Source organism: Microtus pennsylvanicus, chromosome 7 (genome assembly GCF_037038515.1).
Source record: "Microtus pennsylvanicus isolate mMicPen1 chromosome 7, mMicPen1.hap1, whole genome shotgun sequence".
Classification (NCBI taxonomy): Eukaryota; Metazoa; Chordata; class Mammalia; order Rodentia; family Cricetidae; genus Microtus; species Microtus pennsylvanicus.
This window is the reverse complement of record NC_134585.1, coordinates 94,125,902-94,152,525: the sequence shown is the minus strand read 5'-3', so window position 1 is coordinate 94,152,525 and position 26,624 is coordinate 94,125,902. Positions and strand designations below refer to the sequence as shown.

At 41.2% G+C, this 26,624-nt stretch overlaps 1 protein-coding gene across 4 annotated transcripts in view; it reads right to left on the bottom strand.

The window, feature by feature from the left end:
* The window catches only part of LOC142854945 (bifunctional heparan sulfate N-deacetylase/N-sulfotransferase 3), a 127,494-nt gene that overhangs the window by 84,829 nt on the left and 16,041 nt on the right, over window positions 1-26,624 (bottom strand). For all 4 annotated transcript variants that reach the window (XR_012911387.1, XR_012911388.1, XM_075981453.1 and 1 more), the window contains exons 3-4: window positions 6,831-6,918; window positions 287-441 (exon numbers count right to left, since the gene is read on the bottom strand). Coding sequence is in view for 2 of the 4 variants with exons in the window: in XM_075981453.1 (XP_075837568.1) it covers window positions 287-441; window positions 6,831-6,918 (243 nt within the window). In the remaining 2 variants the exon portion in view is untranslated. The remainder of the gene's footprint in view (window positions 1-286; window positions 442-6,830; window positions 6,919-26,624) is intronic.

The window sequence follows — 26,624 nt, the reverse complement described above, 5'->3', positions numbered from 1 at the left end:
GATGTGTATTAGGAATGCTGACCATAATGCCGTGTAATTGAGCTTTGTGTTTGTAGGAAGTCTCTCTTAAATTAAAGCTGTCAAAGCACTAAACCCAGGGATGAGTGCACAGTACACACTCAAGAGCCATGCATGGAAAGGTCAGAATACCAGGGTTGTAATGGCTACGGTGAGAGCTGCTTAAGGAAAGCCAGAACAGCACAACCTCGAGGCCACTTCACGCACCTTGCTCCCTCCCTTGTCACTGAACACGAGTTGAGTGCAGCAGTCAACGTGAGTTACTTACTAAGGCAAATTTTTTGTTGAGAATCATCTGCTCCACTAAAGAGGACTCGTTGTGGAAGAGGTGGGGCTGCATGTGACTCCACATGTGAGGAAACCACCAGAACTCATCCACAGACCCCAGCAGAAGGTCATCCCCTTCGTCTTCCTCTTCAGTCCCTGTAGGGGCAGAAAAAAAATGATCATTCAGTTCATTACAAGTGCATTTTCATCTTATCTGCCTATCTGTCTGTCTATCACTCATCTACCTATCATCCATCTGTCTGTCTGTCTGTCTGTCTATCTATCTATCTATCTCTCTCTCTCTCTCTATCATTTATCTATTATCTTTATTATATCATTTGTGTAGTATTTATCTACTGTGCATATATCATCTATATTAGTACTAATCTATCAATCATTTATCATATAATTTATTTAGAAGATACCATTATCTCACATGCACATAAGTCACGGAACCCAAAGTTTAGTGAAGGAAAATCTGTTAAAAATGGTTAGAGGCTGTGACAAAGCTTTTTAAAAACATTTTTTTAACATTTTAAATTACGTGCTTGTGTGTTTCTGTGTGTAGGTATCTGTATGCATGTGTGGTGCCAGCAGAGGCCAGAAGAGGGGTCAGAGCCCCTGGAGCTGTGTTACAGCTGGTTGTAAGACACCTGACATAGGTCAATGTTGCAGATAGTTCATTAGACTGTGTGAAGATGTGTCTCTGTGATTTGTTGAATAAAGAGCTGAGTGGTCAAGAGCTAGGCAGGAAGAGGTTAGGCAGGACTTCTGGGGACAGAGAGGATTCTGAGAAGAAGAAACTTGGAGACAACAGCAGATTCAGAGCAAGTTGGACATGCTGTACCAACGAAAGGTAAAAACCACGTGATTGAAAATAGATTAATAGAAGCAGATTAATTTAAGGTATAAGAGCTAGTCAGGGGCAAGCCTAAGCTTTCATAATTAATTAGTCTCTGTGTCAGTGAGCTAAAGACAGTCTGACAAGAAAGCTTGCTAGAGGTTGTAGCAATATCTCTCGCTCTCTGAAAGAGCAGTACACACCACTGAGCCACCTCTCCAGGCCTGAAACTTTAAAAAAGTTATTAAACATGAGATATGAATATCAAAATATTTTATTTCATCTTTAAAATTAATATTTAAATGTTTATAATAAATATAATCACTCATGAAGACATCAGACTCTTTAATCATCAAAGTCTTTGTACATCTTGTAGTATAGAAGAGAATGAATAAAGCAGACTAACTGATACTTTACAAAGAGTCGGACTGCAGAAGATGATGTAGATTATTTTGACATGGCTTGTATATTCAGATTCAAGAAAATAGCTTCCTGGTTTGTGTATGGCATTGGCACACAGTGGCGTCTATGGCACACAGTGGTGTCTATGGCACACAGTGGCGTCTGAGGCACACAGTGGTGTCTATGGCACACAGTGGTGTCTATGGCACACAGTGGTGTCTATGGTACACAGTGGTGTCTATGGCACACAGTGGTGTCTATGGCACACAGTGGTGTCTATGGCACACAGTGGTGTCTATAGCACACAGTGGTGTCTAAGGCACACAGTGGTGTCTGAGGCACACAGTGGCGTCTATGGCACACAGTGGTGTCTATGGCACACAGTGGCATCTAAGGCACACGGTGGCGTCTAAGGCACACAGTGGCATCTAAGGCACACAGTGGCGTCTAAGGCACACAGTGGCGTCTATGGCAGTCCCTTGCCTCACCTTTCACAGTGGAAACAGAGAGAAGTCTCCTGTGGTCTCTCAGTTATCATCTCATCCTGAGCTCTACCTCCTCAGCCAGGACACTGTGACAGAGTTAGCTGGAGTCCCCCGGTGTGTGAGCTGTTTCCTAGGCTGCCTCTTCTGCTCCTCTTTCCTTTTCAATGCAACATCTCTCTTTCCCTGCATCTGTCTGTCAGCATTGCTTCGTTTTCCAACTAGCTTTGCTCAGAGTTTGTTTAAGGGGGAGAGAGCAATGGATCTCAAGGTTCTTTAGAGAGATGCTCCAGCATGTTCGTTACCCTTCTCCGAATACCATGGTAGAACCGCAATGACAACTTTTATACATTGGGTGTATGCTGGATTTAGAGAAATGATTTCTACCATCTGACAGATTTATCTTCATTCACAGGAAATGTAATTTTATGTCTTTCATTTTTCTTAATAGCTTTATTTGTCTGTCTCCCTTGAATCCCACTTCGGGTATATTTTAGATCAGAATCAATTTTATTGAGTGGAAGTATCTATTTATTACTTTCAAGATTATGTTAAGACAAATGAAATCAATGTAGCTGCCTGCGTTTGGATTACTCTGGCCTCCTCTGCAGGAAACAGAGGACAGAAATGAGTAGTCAAATCCCTTACGTTATTGAAAATGATGCTTGAGCCCAATAAAGCCACTGTCAAGAGGATCTTATTTTACTGTATGTCTCCTAACAAGACTTACTCTGCAGTACGTCTGTCTTTGTTTTATGTTGTGCACTGCCACCAACTGAGACCGCCGCAGAGGTAAGGCAATGGTGCAAAGTTTTATGGCACTGTGCTGGCTATGCTGTTCCGTTCTCACAATGCCCTGTGGCTAGGGTCACAGGTAACCCGACTTTCTAGCATAAGGAGGCTGATCTTTACAGAGGCCAAGCAGCAGGCCCTGAGTTCTAATTTAATTAAGCAACTCCACATTCAGGGCCCTTAGTTATTTTTCACTGGCCAAATGCAGACTCCCGAAATGGCAGAATTTCTTAACTGAATACCATAGGGCTTTCTACATTTTCAGGTAACTCTATGAGGCAATCAGAACGGACAGATATTCTTACTTAAGCTACTGTTCAGTGTTTTCCTTGTGCGTTCTAGCCCCATTGACCTGCAGACAATAGAACTCTTTCTGCTGCCTAACTTCCCTAATGAATGACAGTCAATTAACTAACAAGCTCCATAGGAAAACTGCACCCTGGTTAACTGAGGGTGAAGATTATCTTCTAGTTAACTGAGAGCGAAGACTGTCTGGGCACTTTACTAGCTACCTAACTTTGGGCCCTTCAAAATTCAAGACAATGTTTAAATTAAAATCGATCAAAGAAGAAAAAGTCTTGGGCTGGAGAGGTGGCTTAGTGGTTAAGAGCACCGGCTGTTCTTCCAGAGGACCCGGGTTCTATTCCCAGCACCCACATGGCAGCTCACCATCATGTTTTAGCTCCAGTTCCAGGGGGATCTGACATTCTTTCATGGCCTCCACCAGTACCACGCACACATGTGGTGCACAGACATGCACACAGGCAGAACACCCACACATTTGAAATAAAATTTTAAACAGAAAGCAAGCTATTTCCTGAAATAAATTTTCCCTTTGAAAGAAACACCATTTTTCTTTGTCCTTTCAAGACTGAGTGAAAAAGATGGAGTTTTCAGCTGAGGAAGGAATCAGTTCTTCACACAGGGAGACAATGTGCTCTAATCAAGTTTTATAACATCTAATTTGAGAGGCTGAGACTTAAGTTTCACATTTGTTCCCATGAAGACTCATGCCTCGGGTCTTAGACAGCCCTGGCTGTCACTGTGCAGGGCTTTTCCTCTTCTACACTGACAAGGAGGTCTCGCCAACCTTGGCTTTACTTTCCTCCCGTGTGTGCAGCTCTTCCGTCGGTTTAGAGAGAACACCCTCAATGTGAGGTGTGAGAAGTGCTTTCATTAGAAAGAAAGAAAAAACCAAATAACAAAACACAACCCTTTCAGAGCTTAGAAAGAAGGGGTTGGATAAACGGCACCATTTCTAGTGTCTAGGGTCTAAGGAAGAAGACTGAGTTGCCAGGAGATGTTTGTGTATTTCCTGATTTGGGACTGTCCTGGTTTTCACTCTGTAGTTCTTTCTCTCACTGCCTTCCATTTGGTTTGAACATGGAATGAATGTCCCGTTGGCTCATGTGTTGAAGGCTTGGTCCTCAGCTGCTGGTGCTATTTTGGGAGGGTGGCAAGAACTCAAGGGGCCCAGTTACAGAAGGCAGGTCATTGGAGATGGGTCTCTAAGAGCATGCTTTCTCCCTAGCCCCTTTCTCTTCCGTTTTGTGATTGTTAAGTGTTGTGGGAATTCGTTCAGCCAAGATCCTTTTGGATACCAGTCCACTGGGGCGTGGTCTGAGGTACAATACACACAGACAGGAAGTGCGCTCGCCCCTTTTCCCTTTTCACTTAGCTGGTGGTTGGAGTTCTGTTTGCAGCTCCCGGCAGCCGCAGAGCAGAGGAACGCAGCAGTTTCCTTGTGAGTGTTCCCCAATAGACATTTGTTATCCTTTATTTCGGGGTCTTGTGGACCCCCTTAATTACGTGACAGTTATGAGGTTAATGACTCGTCTACCACACACAGCCACCTTGGTGCTCTGCCCCACAACAGGCCCAGACATGATGGGCAAAGCAGATAATGGGTGAAACTTGAGAAAACAAAATTCACACCTGTTTTCTATTAAACGCTCCCTCAGGCACTTACTGCAGTAACAGCCCGAGTAACACCACTTCTTTCAAAGATATTATACATTCAGTATGCTTTCTGATTCCTTCCCTGCGACTCGAGTTCCCTCTCCTTACAGATGTCAAAGCATCTAACACGTGGTATTAGGGAGGTGGCTACGGACATGGAGTTTCTTCTCAATGCTATGAAAAGCAGCAGCATGAAGCGGGGCTAGCATTGTTATAACCAGGACCAGAACTTCTGCACCCTGGAGAGCCTTCCGTGGGGAGCACGCCCTCATTCCTAGCTAAGAAATATTTGGATATCACAAGACTGTGAATCTGTGATCAGTCTGGAACTTATTTTGTGATTTTTTTTCCCCCTCAGCTCTGGGTCAAGCAAGCTAACTGCTTTCCACAGTAAAGTTCTGTAAGCACCACTAATTATCGGAAAGCCCATGCCCATCAGAGACGAGATTAGCGCGTTTCTGGGAACTGTGTTTCTTTCCCCGTTTTTAGCTTGTTTCTATCACACAGCTTACTGGAAGTGACTTTGTGATTACTCCTAGCGTTTGCTACTTCAACCACTGCAGTTTGGTTCATCTTCCTTAGACCTGCTTTGGCTCTTCTTGGCTATTTGAATTTTCATGTAAATTTTAGAATCATGTCACCAATACCCACAAAGAAACATGTTAGGACTGTGTCTGAGACTGAAATATAATTAATTGTATTAATTATAGATCAATTTAGAGAGGACTGAATTCTTAAATATCTAGTCTTCCAATTCTTGGACATGTTTTAGCTTTTTAAAGTTATACCTCAATACAACTGAATAATTCCAATATTTACTCCTAAAACTTTGTGGATGGAATGGTAAATGAAACTTGGTTTTATTTATCTATGACTTTGATAATCTTCTGCAAAAACATATCTGATTTTGTATATTACACAAGACCCCAAAAAGCTATTAGAAAAGATAAAATTGACAATAAAATGAGCTACTTTTATTGCCCACAAGCAGAGAGAGAGAGAGAAAAGACAACCCAGACTGTGAAAGAACTTATAATGCATGTGACTGAGAAATCAACACACAGAATGGAACAAGGATCTACAAATCAGTAACAAAGAGAAAACTTAGAAATAAGCACACCTCAGGAAAGGGCCTCAAGCAGCCAGTAATCATGTGTATAGGTTCCCTTTCTTTTCGTAAGAGAAATATATATGGAAACCATCATATGAATTTCTACATTCCCAGAGCACAGCTAAAATTTAAAAGGGAAATAACATGAAATATGAGGCACAGTCCTCAGACAGCTAGAAATTCACACTGGAAAAATTAGTCTGTAAAATAGGTTGGCCTTTCCTCTTCAAGTTTTCATATATGTGTCATGTGAGCAACTCCAGTCTGGGCTGAGATCCAACAGAAAAGAACTTACATTCTCCGAGGGACAGGAATGAATGCTTAACAGGATGATCTAAGAAATGCCAAAGGCTAGAAATAACCTTCTACACTGCGGTGGGATGAATAAAGTGTTGGGATGCTCCAACGAAACACTACCAAGAAAACCGAGAGAATGATAATATATGCCCATATCTGTGTGACTAACACAAGGTATTATGACAACAACAGCAGAAGCTGGATGTGGTGAGTTTTACCATTATGTAAGAGGCAGGTGTATCTAACGAGGTACTGGAAGCCAGGGAGCAGTTTAGAAGTGTTAGAAGCAGGAGGCTAGAGACTACAAGAAGGGAGTAAGATGGGGGTATGATGATGTCTCTCTTGCTCTGCTTGAGAGCTCAATCACTGTGTACGGTTTGTGAAAATTCACAAAAGGTCATGCTTGCTATTTATGGACTTTTCTGTATGTAAATTACAGGTCAACAGTAAGTAGAGGCATTAGAAAATACCATAAACTTTACAAGCATTAATATTCTCTCTCTCTCTCTCTTTCTCTAAGACAGGGTTTCTCTCTGTAGCCCTAGCTGTTCTGGAACTTCCTCTGTAGACCAGGCTGGCCTTGAACTCAGAGACCAGCCTGCAGAAAAGTGGAAACAGGAGGGAAGTGAGAAGCCAAACAGTGTGCTCCAAGGAGCCTTACCTGTGTGATAGAATTTCCCTGAAAATCCAAGGTTGAATGTAAAGTTTGTGATTTGAGCACGCAAGAGATTCTGAGTGTCAAGCAGGGCCTGAAATGCAGAATGAACAAAAGGTGTTTCAGGGTGACAAGGTACCAAAAGATTTCACGCACATTCAGAGAATAAAACCACTCTATTTAAAACGAAGGGTGGAGTCTGGATAATGTTGAGATCACACAGCACATACATGTACTAACACATTAGCCCATAAGGAACCAGAAGAACAAATGTTGCCTGTAGAAGCCAAGTGAAAGGAAAAGTTTAATCCATATGTATAAAGGAAGTAGAGTATAACATATCTCTTTTTACCCCTTGGGGACATAGAGAACTGATTTCAAAAGGACATTCAATTTAAACGAAGCTTGGCAAGAACATATGTGGAAAAAAAAACACACTGGCATTTCTCAGATATATCTTTGTTCTTCAAAACACAAAATTCTTAACTTTTAAAGTCTGAGATTCCCAAAAGATAATGATTGCTATTCAAAGGAAGATATCAGGGCAAAGCAAATCTATAATTTGCCCATTAAAACCACTATCCACGGTCGTTCATCTTGACTGACAACTGGCTTGGAAGGGATTAATTCTGTGGGATTAATAACGCACACCTCTGGTTGTGTCTATGAAAGGATCTGTTAGTGGGACTAGCTGAGAGAGAGGTGGTCTCCTGAGTAGGTACAGCATCACCCAGGAGGTTGGGACTGAGTTGGAACAGAAGAGAAAAAATGGTACAAGTCAGCTGGTGTAGGCCGTCTCTCCTGTGTGCTTTTGTGCTTTCTGGCTGTCATAAACTCTGCTCTCATGCATGCACTGTGATGAACTGGAGTCATAAGCCAAAATCAATAGCCCCTCTGTCTAAGCTATGGCAAGCATTTTGTCAGAGGTGAGAGTACCCACAATGCACTTCTCATAAGGAGTGGCCTGGGAAGCGTGGTTTGGTTTTAAGTGTAAATTCTACTGTCTGTGAGTATTTAGTGGACTTTCATTGTTTCTTTTCCTTCACTTCCTGATTCTTATTTAAATCCCAATGACTCCAATTACTCATCCCTCCCTCGCTCCCCCACTCTCTCCTGCTTGTGTCCTTAGAACTTACTGTTCACCTCAACCAAACATAAACAGCACAGTTGGTTTTCAAACAGATCACGATTAACACTTCACTTTAGGTTAATACTTCACTTTACACATGAAGAGACTGAGGCAAAGAGATCCTAAATTAAAAACACAGACATAGCTTGGCTCTCACATTGGCCTTCTGTCCAGATGCTTTTTCCTCTAATACATCCAGGCCCTCAACTAACGTGGTGCTCTCAAGAGCAGAACTGACGCTATGAAGCGCCTGAGCTGCCTTGCAGAGAGTCTCCTTCATTCGGTAACCACCCGATGGTCTCCTGCCTCATCAGAATGCAACTGAGTCTGTGCCTATGCAGAGGACGAAATCCTTTCTTCCCAAACTTAAACTCGTCTAATCAATCACTGATTACTGAAATGTAAGCACGTAATTGTTTCACTAACATTTCTTTGTTTGCAAGAACCAACTCTCTCGTATGCCTGGCTGACTGATACACCCTGTGGGTCTACATGACGCTGATGGATGGAGGGCCTGCCAGCGGATCTCTACACGGAGCTATGACAGTATAAAGCTTAATTGATGCCAGTGTCCCTGGACACAAGTAAGAGCTTGTTCTTATAAGGGCGGGGCGTAGGATGGGCACAGGAAGAAAAACGGGATGGGCGAGTGTGCCGGAGTGAGGAAGGGGATTTCTTCCTTCTCCCAGCAGCTGACAAGCTAGACTCTGTTGCAAGGAGGGTGCTGTATGGGTGTAAGGTCTGCGCCTTTTCCTTTTAAACTCTGGGGATATTACGGTGCAGTCTTTGAGAGGACAGGCCTGGAGGTCAGCCAGTCTTAACTGGAATTCTGGACCTCACCCTCTTCCACTTTTAGGCATGTTATTAAACTTTCAAAGCCCGAGTCTCATCATTGTTACAGCCGGGTAATAACACTCACTTCAGAGCTCTATCTGAAGATTAAATGAGACAATTCGTTTATGCTGTTGGTGCAGTGACTGGAACAGAATCTGTGAGCAGCACTGAGCATTGCTGTTCCGCCATCTCTGGTGCTGCATGCTTCACTACAGCTGACACAGTTGTTACCTTTGCATTCTAGAAGAAAAGCTGTGGTACTTGCTTTTGTTTCATCTTCATTTGTAAAGTTAAGACAATCTTCTAATGCAGAGTATACTGAGGGTGAATCACACATGCAGGAGTGGTTTACTAAAAAGCCATTAAAATATCTATATCTATCATCTACCCATTGATCCATCCATTCATCATCTATAATATCTACCTTCCATTTACCTAACATCTATTTTTCTATGTTCTATCTATGTCATCTACTATTTATCTATCTATCATCTATCTATCTCTCTATCCTTTATTTGTCTGTCTATCTATCTATCTATCTATCATCTCTCTATCTCTCTATCCTCTATCTATCTATCTATCTATCTATCTATCTATCTATCTATCTATCTATCTATCATCTATCTATCTATTTATCTCTCTATCCTCTATCTCTCTCTCTCTCTCTCTCTCTATCATCTATCTATCTATCTATCTCACCTATCACCTATCTATCTATCTACCTATCATCTATCTATCTATCCATCTATCCCTTCTTTATATATCATTTATCTATCACCTGACTACCTCTCATCTACGTATCAATCATGTCTACCTATCTTCTATCTATCTATCTATCTATCTATCTATCTATCTATCTATCTATCTCACCTATCATCTATCTATCTACCTATCATCTATCTATCTATCTATCTATCTATCTATCCATCTATCCCTTCTTTATATATCATTTATCTATCACCTGACTACCTCTCATCTACGTATCAATCATGTCTACCTATCATCTATCTATCTATCTATCTATCTATCTATCTATCTATCTATCTATCTATCATCTATCTATCTCTCTGTCTGTCTATCTATCTATCTCACCTATCACCTATCTATCTACCTATCATCTATCTATCTATCTATCTATCTATCTATCTATCTATCTACCTATCTATCTCACCTATCACCTATCTATCTATCTATCTATCTATCTATCTATCTATCTATCTACCTATTATCTATCTATCTATCTATCTATCTATCTATCTATCTATCTATCTACCTATCATCTCTCTCTCTATCTTCTATCTATCTATCTATCTATCTATCTATCTATCTATCTATCTATCTATCTATCCTCTCTCTCTCTCTCTCTCTCTCTCTCTCTCTCTCTCTACCTATCATCTATCTATCCATCCATCCACTGCTTATTTTGTTGTCTTTACTTGATTTACATTGTTCCTCTGCTCCCTTTCTGCCTATCCTTTTCTTCTTGTCATTGTTTCTCTCCAGCTGAACATTCTAGCTCACTTTTTTCTGTGTGACTTGTCTTATCTCGCTTCTTTTCCCACTTTACTTCAATTTATCTTTTATTATTTATTTAGGGGCTAAACATTCAAAATCTATTATAAAATTATTTCTTGCATTTCCAATTACCCCACCTTAAAACTGGGAATCCACCATTCTTTCCTTTTGCCCCTTTTGTTGGAACCAGCCCTCAGTGAACTCTGTTTTGTGACCATAGAATGAAGTTTTAAAATGTATAGTTGTGATCACTGTTCTTTAGGAGAAAACAAACAAACCTCTTCTTCCTGGGGTTTAAAAGCTAAATTAAGTTCTTGCAAGATAATATCTTTAACAGCTAGAATGTATGAATCCCAATGACTCAACTCCCCCAGAGTTTTGCCAGTTTGAATATTTCACACATTTATAACATATTTTAAAAACAAACACTCAAGCCCTTAGAAGATATATGAAACATATGGCCATACTAATTATGTATGGTGAGACAGTACATCCTACTTGTCAAGTCGATCCGACTGAGGAGTGTGGCAAAAATTAGCAAAGTACACCTGGGGATGCCAGCGAGGACATTCCAGAGATGGTTGGATCCTGAGGGCTCTGACTCACTGCTTGGACCAGCTCTTGGTGGATCCAAAACATGATGGCATTATTGGGAGGAGACCAAAGGGAGGGGGTGGAGCCTGACTGAGGAAGGAGGACACAGGCCTTATCCTTGGGGATTGTATGGTACCTTGATCTCTCTGTGTATCTCCCTTTCCTACTTGTAGGCCCTTACAATGTGCTATTCCGTTTCCCCACGCCCTCTGTGCTCTGAAATCAGAAGCCAAAATCAATCCTTCTTCCCTTAAGTCCACCCAGATATTTGGTCATAGGGATAAAAACTGAGTAGTCCACACATGGTAAAGAGGAAGTTTGTGTCCAGATGGTATTTATGTACTTAGGGTAAACAGCAATACGTCTCATACTTAAACTGATTTTACAAACCAGATTTTGGGAATGCGCATGAGAAAAACGTCTTATTTTTAAGCATGTTTCCATTGTTTTAAAACATATTGAAGTGTTTTGGGTAAGAAGTTTAAGTACCTGGGAATGTTTTGAGACAACATTCTTTTTGCTAACCTTGCTATTGCTGGAATGAAATGATTACCCGGAGCAGGGTGCTCGTCACTATGAACAAATATCAGAAAGTGTTTTTTTTGTGTGTGTGTTTTTAGTCTCTATTTGTGATACGTCTAAAATGATATGGCAGTTTCAATAACTGTCATTATTGTTACATAAATGACATCATTGTTACAACATTAAAATGGAAAAAAGCTGCACAGATTTTGGGCAAGCAGACCCTCTTCGGGGAGTGGAGTCTCTGATGCAAAAGGCAAATTGTCACGCGATTTCAAACACTCGTGTAGGAGTCTTGGAAGCATGGCTCTTAGTTTCAAGTGCGCTCATGATTGAAAAGTGGTATTTTTATTTTTAGGAATTCCAAAGTATAGCATGTATTTAGCAGTATGGTATATTTTTTGCAATATTCCCTATACCACTGATTACTTTTGAAACAAGACATTTTAAAGTCATCTATTAAGATAGTATTGTTACTACTCTTTAGTTTCTCAATAACTAGGTCAATCTGTATATATGCAGATATAAGGGGATATAGGCAAATGAGAGTCATAGAAAGAGCCGTTGTGCTGTGAAAGAGGAATTACAGTATGCTAAAATTGGAATTAAAAGAACAGGTTTGCATTTTTTATTAATAGCGTATTGTGGATGGACATTATCCTTTCACCCCAAATCATACCTTCTAATTAAAGCAGAATACTGATAACACCAATCGGTTGTACTATAATTGATTCGATCATTTCTGCTTATTGTACATTTAAGTTCCTTTTGTTTTGGCAAACATAAATCTTGTTTGTTGTATAAGTCTGTATTTACATAGTAAGAAACCCTCCTGAGAGTCAAGCAATTCTATTTACGTTTGAATAAACAAACAAACTTTGCAGAAAATTTGAAAATGTTTAATAGAGTATTAAAAGGGAGCAAGCATAATGTCCAATAAAATTGTAAGACATTTGCATTCAAACATAACTCACAAAAATTTAAAAATCACATTTTAAAGCTGAATCTATACGCTGTTCTTTCTTAGCTTTTCAAGTTCTCATTATGCAAAGTCAAGAACATTTTCAAGATCTGGTTAAAGGCAAGAACAGATCTAATTTAAAGAAATTGAGCTCTGAGGATTGAGTAAAATGGAAGCTTTTATGTGGCTTTGGATTTCACTCAATTTTCCTTAACAGAATGAATACACTAAAGAGGGAAAATAAGAGGCAAAAATTAAAATTAAACATAATTGAAAAACATTTTTGTATGAATTGTTTCAGTATCCAGCAAATGTGTGGCATTCTCCAGGAGAACATCTGCTAATTTTCATTTCTTATTTATACCACCTAGATAATATTTTGAGCCACTCCACCATTTGTGAGTGAATAGACTAGGCTGATAAGCCAATCAAAGACGAGCATCTTGCTGGTTCATTTGTTAACTTGACAGCAACCAGAAATACCTGGGAAGAGGGCGGCTAACTGCGGAGCTGTGGCTTGTGACCATATCTGTAGGAGTTTCCTTGGTTACTGAGTGATGCGTGTGGGGCCACCCCAGGCTGATGGACCTGGGCTGTATAAGAAAGCAGGCTCGGCAACCTAAGGGGAGCAAGCAAATTAGCAGTATTGCTCCAAGGCCTCTGCTTTGGTTCCTGCCTGCAGGTTCCTGCCTTGAGCTCCCTTGATGATGGACGATGACATAGTAATGTACGCCAAATAATCCCTTACTTCACAAGCTTGTGCTGGTCAGTGGTTATCCCACCAACAGAAACCAAGCTAGGACAAGTGTGCTTTTGAGCAGGAGGAAAAGCATATATTACCAAAAATGTTTAAGTATCTATATAGACTTAATTACATAAAAGCAATTGGGTAGCTATTTGTAGAGACTATACTGTGTCTCTGGCACACACTTCTGAATTCAAGCATCAGAGTTACTTAGTATAATACTGTAACCCATTTCAGATGAAATGGAGAAATGCTCCCAAGTCCCTAAAACCCTAAAGCAGAAATGGGGCTGTGGTAGATGGAGGGCACTTTGCTGCCCCCACCTTTTTTTTTTTTAACCAAGCTTGAAAACCTCTTTTGGCCTTGCCACAAAACTCCATCTCTGTTTCCTCTTGCCACCCTGTAAAAAACAAAAATCATGTGCCCACAGGTTCTAGCTGTGTTCCAAACGTCTCTTTAAGTAATGTGGGTATCTTAGCACTAAAGAGGAGGTTCACCAAACAACTGTATGACAATAAGCATCACAGGGCTCCGAGTCTGTCTAAATGATGCTACCGAATCTTTCATTCCCCATAGGAGTATTCCTACTTTTCATGTCTGTTCTGTGTTAGCAGAGTAAGGACATACAGTTTGTGTGGAAGGTAAGGGGAAAGAGTCATATAGCTATATTAAATTGTTACATCTTTTAACTCATCTAGAACACACATAATGCATACACTTTAAATCACATGCTAAGGGTTATTTTTCTTTAAACCGTTTTTGGACTGAAAGTGGCAAAAATGATTTGTAACTAGGAAACAAAAATTATTAAGTTCACTGAGTGCTTGAGTTTTTATGCACATTTTATTTAGTGTTTGGCTGATGCACATCAATAGGCAAAATACTGATGTACCTTCAGAATAAAAAATATACAAAGCAGTTCACAAATCCTACAGTATGTTTAAGAACTATTAGGTGTGTTCTATCATTTAACTACTTAGAAAAATGGTTTTATATGTCATAAAAATACTTTAATACATGTAAATAATGTTGCTTATTCTTCCGAAGAAGTAAAAATGCTAAGTACCTATAAAAAACACAGAAAAGACCCTAAAGCACTTTCACTTTAAAAGCAAAGTGGGGCTGAGGCTTGCCTATCCACTCCACGAGGCAGTAGTTACACTTTTTTTATCTCGGCAAGATGTTAGGAGCCACCATGCAAACACGTTTGTTTAGTGGGACAGGAGTAAAGTTTTGATTGATCATTCATGAAATCAAAAGGCTTGTGGAGCAGTTGTATTTTCATTTCCTTGAGTATTTTTTTTTTACTTTGCTAAAAATGTCGATATAACTCAAGTTGAAAAATAAAATTAGAGAACATTTTACTTTGTTTGTTTGTTTTGTTTTGTTTTGTTTTGTTTTTTGAGAAAGTGTGTCCTGGGTCAGTGCTTCTGAATACTGATTTAAAAGAAATAAAGGAAAAAATAGTTCGCAGTCACAGTGTGACGCCCTTCAGAAACTGTCAACTACAACTCACAAATCTACATACAAAATAGTTATATTATCACAATGATTTCAAAAATTTAAAATATTTGCTTTTAAGTAGCGGTAAATCACAAAAATAATTTCCCAGAAAGTAGACTTCTGGGTTCTAGCCCAGACACTGAGCAGCACTCCTGAAGCAAGACCCGGGGTGCTTTCGTGTATGTGGCCTCACACCACACTCTAAGCACCAGCAGTGTGTTTGCTGATTTGAAATGCTGAGAGTTCAAGGTCGCTCTAGTTCGTTTACAGAACTGTTGTTTCCTCCAGCATCTGAAAAGGTGCTGAAGACTATGGGCATAGTAGGGTTCCTGGTGCACAGCAGGCAGGAGTTAGTCAACAGCTCCACACACAACTTAAGTAGTAGGCATCGTGTATTTTCAAATAAGTGTTCTAAAAATATGTTTGAGGATTGGGTGAACTGAGCTGCAGCTCTAGGAGCTGCATGGGCACTGAAGTGCTTAGGTTTTTGTCTCACTTTGAATGGGATATGAGTTACCCAGGTAGCTGGTGTCTGAGAAGCGTTTTTGGAGGTTAACATCAGAAGCGGTAGAGTCATGCTGACTGCCTTCCTTGTTTTCAGAGGGTTTTCCCATTTCAGCTGAACATTTGAACAGAACAAAGAGGCGAGGAGAAACTTTTCCTAAATGACTATCTCAAACTGGGACACTGGTCTTTTTTTTTTTTCCTCTGCCCTAAAAATCAAACTCAGTGTTTCTCCCTCTAAAACTTTTCTTCATAGTTTAAAATATAAGGTATAAATGATGAATAAAAATTAAATATATATATATATATTTACAGTATAAAGTGTCATATTTTGAAAAATATATGCATTGCAAAATAGTTAACTCAAGCAGGTGGGTAAATCATTACTACTGGATAAGAGCCCTCGCTGGGGGAAGTGGGACTCTCAGAAATCTGTAAGCTATGAATGGTTCATACAGACCCGGGATAAGCCTTTTGAAGAATTCCTTTGCATAGCTTCACACCAGACTGCAGAACAATCCCAGCACTCGGGAGGCAGAGGCAGGCGGATCTCTGGGAGTTCGAGGCCAGCCTGGTCTACAAGAGCTAGTTCCAGGACAGGCTCCAAAGCTACAGAGAAACCCTGTCTCGAAAAACCAAAAAAAAAAAAAAAAAAAAAAAAAAAAAAAAAAAAAGGAGTTTTAAAACTGTTTATAGTTTTCTTTGATACAAGCTGGGGAAAAAAAAGAACACAAATGTCTACTTTACCTAACAGCTTTCTTTCTCTGGAACCTACGAGGCCTACGAGATCGGAACGCTAACGCTACTAGGAAGAAAATAGAAAAGTTGAGCTTTGTTATGATCCAAATATGTCACCAAAGTTTATATACTGAAATTTAGTCACTCATGTATTATATCCAGAGGGGCTTTAGGATGACGGGGTCAAGAGAATGGATGAACTGGGGTCCCTACACAGAGCTAGATTTGGTGCCTGCCTTTTCTGTCCCTTCCACTAGGGAGGGTGTGGGCATTAGCATCTGCCTCCTGGTATTGTGGTAACACAAATGCATCTGGAAAGAGAGGCCCGGGTCTTTATGCACGTGGAAGCCGCCATCTTCTAGCCTCAGACTGACAGGAAGAGTCTCTTGTGTTTAAGTTACCAGTGTGGGATGTTTTATGACAACACCCTAACTCACCGAGGCAGATTTAGTTGTTAGGAAAGGTAATTGTCACTTTGAGTCACTCCCCTTTTCACATTATTCTGGTAGGATTTATGATCTAGTTTCTGAGGGCAGAAAAAAATTAAATTCCATAAACTGATTGCAAAGAAAGATGCCAAAGAAGCTAATGAAGGAATTAGGCAGGGGAAGAGTAAATCATCAAAGAGAAATTACACAGCTATGCAAATTAGGGCATGGGGAGAAGAGGACACATCTCTCTCTCTCTGTGTCTGTTCTCTGTGCTTTAGTGAGAGCTAATGTCGCACCATAGAATTCTCAGTCACATTGCTAATTCAAGTCACATTGAGTGAATGTCTACTATGTGTCATATCCTTTGTTAGTTGCTGGGATAATCAAATTAAATCTGTCATTCAGTGACAGGATGTTGTGAGGAGAAAATGAGATTTTTAAAAAAGATCTTTTTATGCTTTAACTGAACAAATGTACAAAGTTATCATGATCATTTAAAGTAAAATTTTGGAAAAATTGTTCACATTGGCAGATGGCATCCTTGAATGAATTAGAAACATCAAGGTAATTTAGATGTCAGTCCTTCTTTCTCCCTTAGCTTCAGCAGCAGGCCTTCTCACCTCCAGGGAGTCAGGACAAGGACACTCCAGTTTCTAGGCCTTCCCTTCTCTTGTTTTTTTCTCTGTCACTGAAACCCTCCTTATATTGTCACAAGTGAACCTTTTATGTCTTCCTTTACACAGTATAGTACCAAGGAGGTTTGTCTGAAATGAAGAAAACGCCTTAGAGGCTTTGCATAGGTACTCCCATCGCCCCAAGGACCAGACTTTCTGTGTCCTTTGCCTCTCATTGGTTTCTTCATGAGACTGGCCAGGCCCCAAGATGTTATGATGCTCACTTACTGTTCCTCGCTCTCTGCTTCCACTGCACATAAGAGGTTCCAGAGAAGGAGCCTGACTCTTTCCTCATTTGCGTGTTGTCTGGAGTAATGGAGTAGGTACCCAGAAACATTTGTTGAGTAAACCCACAAATGTTTGTAATTTGTAGTCTGAGCATTTTAGGCCCGATACTGAAGTATAGATCTGGGTTAAAATCAATGAGGCTGCAGTGCAGTTTGGGGGTTAAAATCAAAACACACACAAACCCAAGAGGTTATTCAGAAAGATAATGAACATGGACCCTGGAAGGAAGTTTTCTGGCCTGATCCCAGCTCCCAGGACACCGAGTAATGTCTCCCTTTGGCCAAGTATCTTTGCCAAGTCTGCTTTTCTGTTGTAGAAAACAAAAGAAAATTAATAAGAGGAAGGCGTGACTGGTTCACTGATTTGTAAGTTTACAATATTGTGATACTGCAGTCCTGGAGCAACAGAGATAATGGGCACACGCCAATTACAGTACAGATCACAATGGACACAGCGCTCTCAACGCTCACTACAGCTGGGCATGGCTGTCCGGCAGCAGGCACTGTCCTGAGTGTGCAGGGCACCTGCTACCCCTGGAAGGGAAAGACCAAGGAGTGGTTTCCTAAAGATGGCCTCTGACTTTCCTCACTGGGTATGAATAGCCAGAACCTGATTAGAGAGTGCTTTGCTTGTCTGAGAAAAGATCAGATTAACGACAATCACACAGCAGCATGTCAGAACTGAAGACCTGACCAATGGCTGAACTCAGAGTTTTTCATGTTGTCAGGGCTATGTGGAGGAAGCAGAGACGCTGGAAATGGTGTGAGTCTTTGGAAACCTCAGCGTCACCCTTACTGAGACACCTCTTCCAACAAGTCCACACCTCCTAACCCCTCCCAAACAGTTCCACCAATGGAGGACCATGTATTTAAATATCTGAGCTTATGGGGGGTCATTCTCATTTGAATCACCACAATGGCTATCACCTCAGCTTCTATCTTGATATCAAAGCTCATGTACTCCCCCTACTCAGGATCAGCAGTGTGTTCTCTCGCTGGAAGCCCCTCTTACTTTCTGTGTGAGTATGGGTGCCAGCTTATGTGGGTGCACCTGCATGTAGACAGAAGTCCATCTTGGACACTTCTCAGGAGTTAGCCACCTTTAAAATGTTTTGCTTTTATTGATTACTATTGGTGTGTGTGTGTGTGTGTGTGTGTGTGTGTGTGAGAGAGAGAGAGAGAGAGAGAGAGAGAGAGAGAGAGAGAGAGAGAGAGAGAATGCACATGTACACACACATTCGTGTGCACTCTATATACAATATGTTTGTGTGAGTACAGGCAAGTATGTGTAAGGAAACACACGGAGATCAGAAGGAGACCTCCGGGAGTTGGTTCTATCTTTTCCTGTGGATTCCAGGGTTTTCGGTTTGCCTAACATGACCTTTTACCTGCTGACCCAACTCACTGGCCCTCCCTCTTTTTTGCTGAAACCTGGCCTCTCACTGGGACCTGGGGCTCACTGATGATCTCAGGGACCGGCCTCTCCCTGACTCTCGAGGCTCCAAGCACCACCACCCTGCCTGGATTCTGCACGGTGCTGCTTGAGCTCGGGTCTCCAGGCTTGCCCAGAGCTTTCCTGACTGCGTCCCCTCACCAACCCAGCTTCGCATCCCTAGTGTACCACTCTGTAAAATACTTCATCTTATGCCTCTTTGAGAAGAAGTTAATATATCAAAATAGAAATCCACACCAGTCATTGTGGGTAGCTGATATGGAAGTTTCATACAAACAGTGAAGCACACAGCATCTACCTAAACCTGAGATCTATCTCTGAGATCACTGAGTGGAATACTGGAGAACACATCCACTTTGCGACCTCTGGCAAGTATCTCTTCTGAGAAGTCACAGGTTTGATTTGTATTTCTGGTTATAATTGGTAAGGTGACTCTAAAACTGGGAAAGATGCCACTATTTGAAGCCACCAAATAGTCGTTTGCTCTCAGTGACCCTGTTCAGATGGAAATTAGACATTTTCGCATCTCCAGAGAGTGCCTTCCTCAGGTCCCTAACAACAAAATTATTTTTCCTGTATAAAGATAACTTAAAGTAAGACTGAAATCAAAATGTAGTCAATGGTACAGTGGTCCATGTCTCCTAAGTTTTAGATAATTGTCTAAGAAACAATGAAAAGGTGCAGATTGCATTACTCAGGAAGAGGAGCATTGAATATCAACACAATTCACTTCCAAAAGCTCATCTTTCCCGTTCACTTTACCACTTCAATGCTGAATGCAGAATGATTCAGGGAAAGATAGCATTGGTTAAGAAGCTTTCAAAAGCCTTTAGAATGTTCTTTTCACAATGTCCCCCAAATTGCCAATTTTAAGTAGGAGTAGGCCCCGCTTTGGATATGTTTGAATATGCAAAGGTTTGCCTGCTGGAAGCTTCATTCTCAATGTGGCGAGGGTACTCTGGAACCCTTACGAGGGCTTGGTGGGGATCCTTTGGCTAAGTGGAGAAAACTTGGAAGGGTATTATGGGACCCACACTTTTGGACTTTCTGCTTGGTGATGTGGTTTTGTCATTCCACATGTGCCTCTGCAGATGCTGCAGCCACAGTGGGGTGCGGTGGGTTGCAGTGGGAGTGACCCTTGACAGAGCTGATGCCATGGTTTAAATATCCCATCTCCCCAAACCGAGCGCTAACTAAAACTCTTTTTCATAAAGCTAGCTTGCCTTAGGTATTTTGTTAGAGTTAGGAAAATGGGCTAATAGGGAAAACTGGTATAGAGGAGTGGAGCTGTTACTATTGCTATTGCTATACCTGAAAACATGGCGGCTCTGCACTAGCTAACAAGTGGCGGTGGAAGGAGGTGGCGGTACTCTACTGAGCAATCTCTCCAGCCCCGCTGAATTTTTAGTTTAGAAGAAGGAGCTGGGGATGTTTTATAAGAGACTTGGGGATTCCATATTTATAGTACTCATTCATGTCAACTGTAAATTCCACACTGAAAACATTCTTCTGCTACATTCATTTATCATGTGTGTGTGTGTGAGGTGTACATTCACATGTGTGCGAGTGTGGAGATCTGAGGACAAATTGGTCTCTCCTTCTACCACATGGAACCCAGGAATTGAACTCAGGCCACAAGGCTTGGCAGCAAGTGTCTTTACCTGCTGCTGAACTATCTTGCTCTTGACAGCACTAAATAGCTAAGCACATCCAAGAAGAAAAGCCTCCAGTGTTCCTGAAAGACATTCCCCGTGCTCTTGTGATTCTGCTTGCCTTGGAAGCAGCACGAACCACTTTTGCTTTGTAATGTCCTTTCAAGGATCCTTCAGGCTTATTGCTCGCTGTAAGAGGCCTGAGTGCTCAGAGTCCAGAGGTTCACTTTTTCCCTATAATGCAGCCCTCTGTGTGGCACTCTATTGCGGCTAAGGCTATTGCTGTTCTCTCTGACCCCTGCCAGGACCTGGGCTGGACTGACTGCTCGCTTGCACAGGGATTCTCAGACTTCACACCTTGTCATAGCCGATGAAAGGTAGCTCATTAACAACGTTGGACAAGGAAAAAGCCTGTTTATTTAAGGGACCATCTGAAGTAATAGCTCAGGGATGTCAGTGGGAAAGAGTATCATCCTCAAGACCAAGTGATGGGAACTCACGTTATGTCCAAGCAAAGAAAATATATTGCTTGAAACCACACACACACACACACAAAAAAAAAAAAACCCACAATGGTTTTCTGAAGACGGGTGTGCTGTGTGCAGTGTGATCTTTATGTGTGCCCCTGGCTTGAAAATTAGCACTCACTTAATAACTGATATTAATAGGTGTCTTAGTTAAGGTTTCTACTGCTGTGAGAGGACACCATGACCATGGCAACTCTTCTAAAGGAAGACATTTATTTGGGGTGGTGGTGGCTTATAGTTCAGAGTTTCAGGGGAGCATGGCACTGTGCTGGCTTCATCTTGATCAGAAGGCAACAAGAAGTGATTTGTCTCACTGAGCACGGCTTGAGCATATATGAACCCTCCAAAGCCCACCTACACAGTGACACACTTCCTCCATAGGACCACACCTCTTCCAACAAAGTCACACCTCTTTGTAATACCATTCCCTTTGGGTACCATTTTCTTTGAAACCATCACACTAGGCACTAATTAACTTTTAGTATCAAAAGATATGTACTATTCTGAATATTTCATGCAGATTTAAATATTTGATCTCTATGGTATATTGCTGAGATAGATGCTTTTCTGATTTGGATTTTACACAAAAAGAAGCTGATGTAAGCGAGCTAAGATGTTGGCCAAGACGCGAGAACAAGCGATGAGGTGGAAACTCATCTGCTTCTATGGGGCATGATTTACAGCCACTACAGGACCGGGACACAGAGTACTTGGCTGTGTGGCTCAATCTTGGGCACTATCCTTGATGCCATTTTGTTTCTGTTGCTCATATGCAACTGTCACCAAAACTTTAGCTATGTGCTGTCTAAAATGTGGAAGTCAAGAGGAGAATGGTTAAGTGCTCTAAGATTGGGGACACAACAGAACGATCACAGACTTGGGTAACAGAAAGAGTTTAGGAAAGCTGTTCTAGAACAAAAATAATTTTGTGAAACATTAGAGTGAAAATGGCAGGGATATATACACACACAGATATGTGGCATTATATTATAGATAGATATAATGCCAATTCTGTAGACAATAGAATGTTTCGGAAATCTACACCTTGTAGGGCAACACTGGGCAGACCAAGGACATCTGAGCATACTTATCTTTAGCACCATCAGGCAAAGCTCACCACAGAGAGGGGTATGGGAACCCCAATTCTCAAAAGAGGGTTTCTGCTCATTCTAATTCACTAGATAGCCATTTTGCTCAGGTCTGTTAGGACTGGGCCCCCTTAGTAATATTTAAAGAGTCTCATGGTCTGAACTGAGATATCACAGTATCCAGACCTCCATTCTCAGAATAGGGTAGCAACGACTAATTAGTGAAGCCCGTAGGTTTGAACATTCATTCATACTCTTATAGCATTCCTGAAATTAAGGTGCTGTTGTTCTTTCTGTTGCCACTGTTTTAAGGGTTGGGGTCGGACTGATCACACCCCAACTCCCAGGGTTTCCTGTCAGTCAACTGACCACACCCCAAGAATCCAGGGCTGGCTGCCAGGCTTCCTATCTATAAGAGGTTCTGATGGCTTTCCCCTTTATATTAATGAGGTTTTTACATTTAATTTATAAGAATTTCCATGAAGTTTTCTGAGAATATAAATACAAAAAGGCTATAACTGAATTAGGAATATACATGTTTACCTTAAAGTCTTTGAAATAACAGGAAAATGATTGGAAAGTCAAGGAACTTAATTTTCCCTTTTATTTGAGAAATGAATGAAAATAACTCATGATATGGTAACCCAAAGGAAGAACCCTCTTTTGTTCAGGTACCTTCATCTTATCCTTGTGAAGAGCTACTTCATATACAAGCAATGCAAAGATGGATGCACACTATCAATACCCACACATAGACGAGAAGGGAAGGCTTTATCACTTCCCTCTACCAAGCCCATGTCAAAAATACACATTCACTCGGTATAGAAAATACACATTCACCCACTCAGCACTTCCTCGGCTCTGTAGTTTTTAATATTGCTTATATGGCTATTTTTATTAAAAATTTCAAGTATTATTTTTGTAGAGGGTGGAGGAAGCCCTGAGTGGGTGTGTATTGTTGTCATAGGCTTCTGTAGCTGAGAATAGGGTCCACCTTCACTTTTCTGTGTGTTTGTCTGACATGGACTTTTCTTCATTCTCTCACTGCTCCAGTCAGATCCAAGTCTCTGGAGCCCTGCCAATGATTCAGTGAAGTGACAATGGACCAGAGAAAGGAATAGGGATGCTGAGCTGGAGACAAAAACAGGGATGCGGAACTGAAGACAGGAACAGATTCTGAGCTAGAGATAGGAACAGAGATTCTGAGCTAGTGACAGGAACAGGGATGCTGAGCTAGAGACAGGAACAGGGATGTTGAGCTAGAGACAGGAACAGGGATGCTGAGCTAGAGACAGGAACAGGGATGCTGAGAGCTACAGATAGCATTGGCTTTCCCAGAGGCTGTGGGTATATCCGTCAGGTGACAGCTAGTATCCAAAGGTCGACCTACCAGATAAATAATTCTCTGCTGGGAAGACCCACTTGGCTTCCAGAAACTATGAGGGTCACTGACTGTGAATGACTGGTTCTTTCTGTCTGCAGTTTTTCTCACGTGTCAGATATGGGAATATTTTCTACTGCCCTGTGTTTATCTCATGAAAGTATTCCATCTACTGGGCACACACACAGCTGTGGATGGTCAGGAAGATAATTTCTATTAAGCAGTGTAATTCTGATGAACAGAATATTTTTCATTATACAGACTGACATAGGAAAGTAATGGTAGTCTCAGTCACAAAGACAGCTAATTTTAGACTTTAGAATAAATTCGAAGCAAACTGGTTGCCCCGGAGACAAATATACAAGGACAATTTCTCAGGTATCTGTTGCTGATTCAAGGTCGGGCATAAAGCAACATTAGCAGACGTGACTTCCTCAGCAATAGACTTTCTACATGTACTCCAAACCTCAATGTTCAGTCAATGGGAGTGTGGGGGTCATGGGAGAAGGCAGAAGGTGAGTGGGGAGGGAGGAAGAGGAGAGGAGAAAAATATATAACTCAATAAAAACAATATGAATAAATAAATAAATGTTATACAAAATTTCCTAAAGGTGCTTTCAGAATTTCAGAAATACATGTCTTCTAGGATATGAATTTTAACTACCCTCTAGATAGTAATTCTGGCCTTGGAGTAGTTTACTGTAAAACCAGTTAATTTACTTGGACTATCAAGGATATATTGTCTTCCTATGTGAAATCTAATACTTTTTCCTTAGATGACTAGAAAAAGTATGACTGGAGCAGGTCTTATTCTGGTGAGGTTTTTTTAAAATACAGTTTATTTCAAGACAATGACTAGAAAAGGACTCATCATTGTTGCTTTTGTTGCTAGTTGGATAAGCCAGTGTTCATTGTCTTAACCAGTTGGTTTAATTTCTAACTGCAATACTTTTTCTTTTTTTGGAAAGCCGATTCCACTCAGTATATTTAGTATATATGAGAAAAACAGCAGATAACTGCATGAAAAGAATAAAGATGCAAATGTCAGGGATGAGAAAAGCAGCAGCAGTGGACGGATGGAGAGTCCCCGGACTCCAAAAAGGATTTTCACAGAAGGATGAGGGCACTCTTCCTGCCTCAAGAGTGTGATGTGGATGAGGATCTCACAAAGGGAAGGACCAAGAAAAGACAAGGCATTCATATAAAGGAAAATGATGGCCCTGAAGGCAAGGTGGTTGCAGGGGCAGGGAGAGAGAGAGAGAGACAGAGAGAGAGAGAGAGACAGAGAGACAGAGAGAGAGAGACAGAGAGAGAGAGACAGAGAGAGAGAGACAGAGAGAGAGAGACAGAGAGAGAGACAGAGAGAGAGACAGAGAGAGAGAGACAGAGAGAGAGACAGAGAGAGAGAGACAGAGAGAGAGACAGAGAGAGACAGAGACAGAGAGAGAGAGAGAGAGAGAGAGAGAGCTACAAGAAACACCATGACAGTGATGATCGAGGTTCAGAGAGCTGCTGGCTGGCTCCAACAGGTAGCTCTGCTGGGTAGGCTGTCACACAAACTAGTCACTTGGGAAGAGGAAGCCTCAAGCAAGGAGTTGCCTCTACCATTTCAGTCTGTGGCCAAGTCTGTTGGGACGTTTTCAAGATTGAGGATTGGGGTGGGAGGGCTCAGCTCTTTGTGGATGGTGCCATCTCTGCATGGGTGGTCATGGGTGGTGTAAGGAAGCAGGCAGAGAAAGGCAGTAAGCAGGATTCTCCCATGGTCTCTGCGTTTAGGTAGCTTGGAAGCCAACTGCACCCTTCCTTCTCCAAGCTGCTTTTGGTCAGTGTTTCATCACAGCCAAAGAAAGCAAACCAGGACAGTTGTGTTTTAAACCCATCTGTTAATTAGCCTCACAATAGATAGATACACGTCAAGACTCGTGACACTGGCGGTTGCTAACTTGCTGATAAACAGCACTGTTAGAGTGGCGCCCACATCTCTGCATTGCCAAACTTCTAAAACTAAGTTCAGAGCAGGTTCCTTGTTACCCATGGTGGTCTCCAGAGACTTAATGTGCCCACTAATTGGTGTGTCCCCCAATTAATTGCTACTATTTCTAGATTTACATAGCTAGATTAATTATTAGGTCATAATATGTCATTAATGCTTCTTTTCTACCTTAAACAGCCCAATGGGCATGCATCTTACATGGTCCCATGAGTATGTATCTTATACAGCAAAAGAAATTTGTGTAGATGTGAGTGATTAAGTTAGGAAGTGGGCATGGGGGATTATTACAGGGTATATAATATTCACTTATTTACATATGTGTGTGTGTGTCCTAAGGACAACCTCCCAATAACCTAGTCCAGGCAGAGTAGGGAGAAGTCCTGCCCTTCTCTGAGGAGCTCTTGTTATCATGGATCCTGAGGGAGGGAGAAACACTTGTCTCTGAGAGTATGGCCACTGTTAGGTTGCCCATGTTCCAGGGGATGACCCCAGACATGTACACGTATGGACAGCTCAAATCGGACTCTGTGGGTTTAAAACTAAAACATTTTTAAAAGGAGGGCATGCAGTTAGAAGGATGATGTGATAGGGAAGTCTTGAGGGAGAGAGAAAGGGGAGTGAGGGGTGGCTATGATCAAGATGCACTGTTTACATGTATCAAAGTTTTTCAAAGAATAAAATAGAAATCTTAAAAAGTGTAAGCAGCCACTAAATACTCTTTATACATTATTGATCATTGTGTGGCTGGATTTTTCTCTCTTTAAATCATTTAAGATGCATTCTTGTGGAATGTCCTTGCATAGCCAATGGCTCTTTAATATTAATCACAATACGAATACTTCCTTAAAATGCAGCAACCAATTTAACAAAATAAACCCAGAACATATGAATTACAAATACATGGTTATTTTTCTATGTTAAATAATCTCTTATTTTCCCATGCTATATTACATTTCTTTAATATAACATGTGCACATGTCTAGAGGACAGCATTGCACAGCTCCCCTCCCCATCTTCTAGCTCTTACATGGAAACTCTGTCTGGAGAGGTGAACAGGGGTTGATAGATGTCCCCTCTATGACTGAGCACTCAAAGTGACTGACTCTCAGAGCTTACAACATTAATGTACAGTAACAGATCTCTGAATTAATCACTATCCACTGCAAAAAGAAAGTTTCTTTGACCAAGGCTGGGAGCTAGCTAAAATCTATAGATTTCTTAATTTTTTTTCAAGACAGTGTTTCTCTGTAGCTATGGAGCCTATTCTGG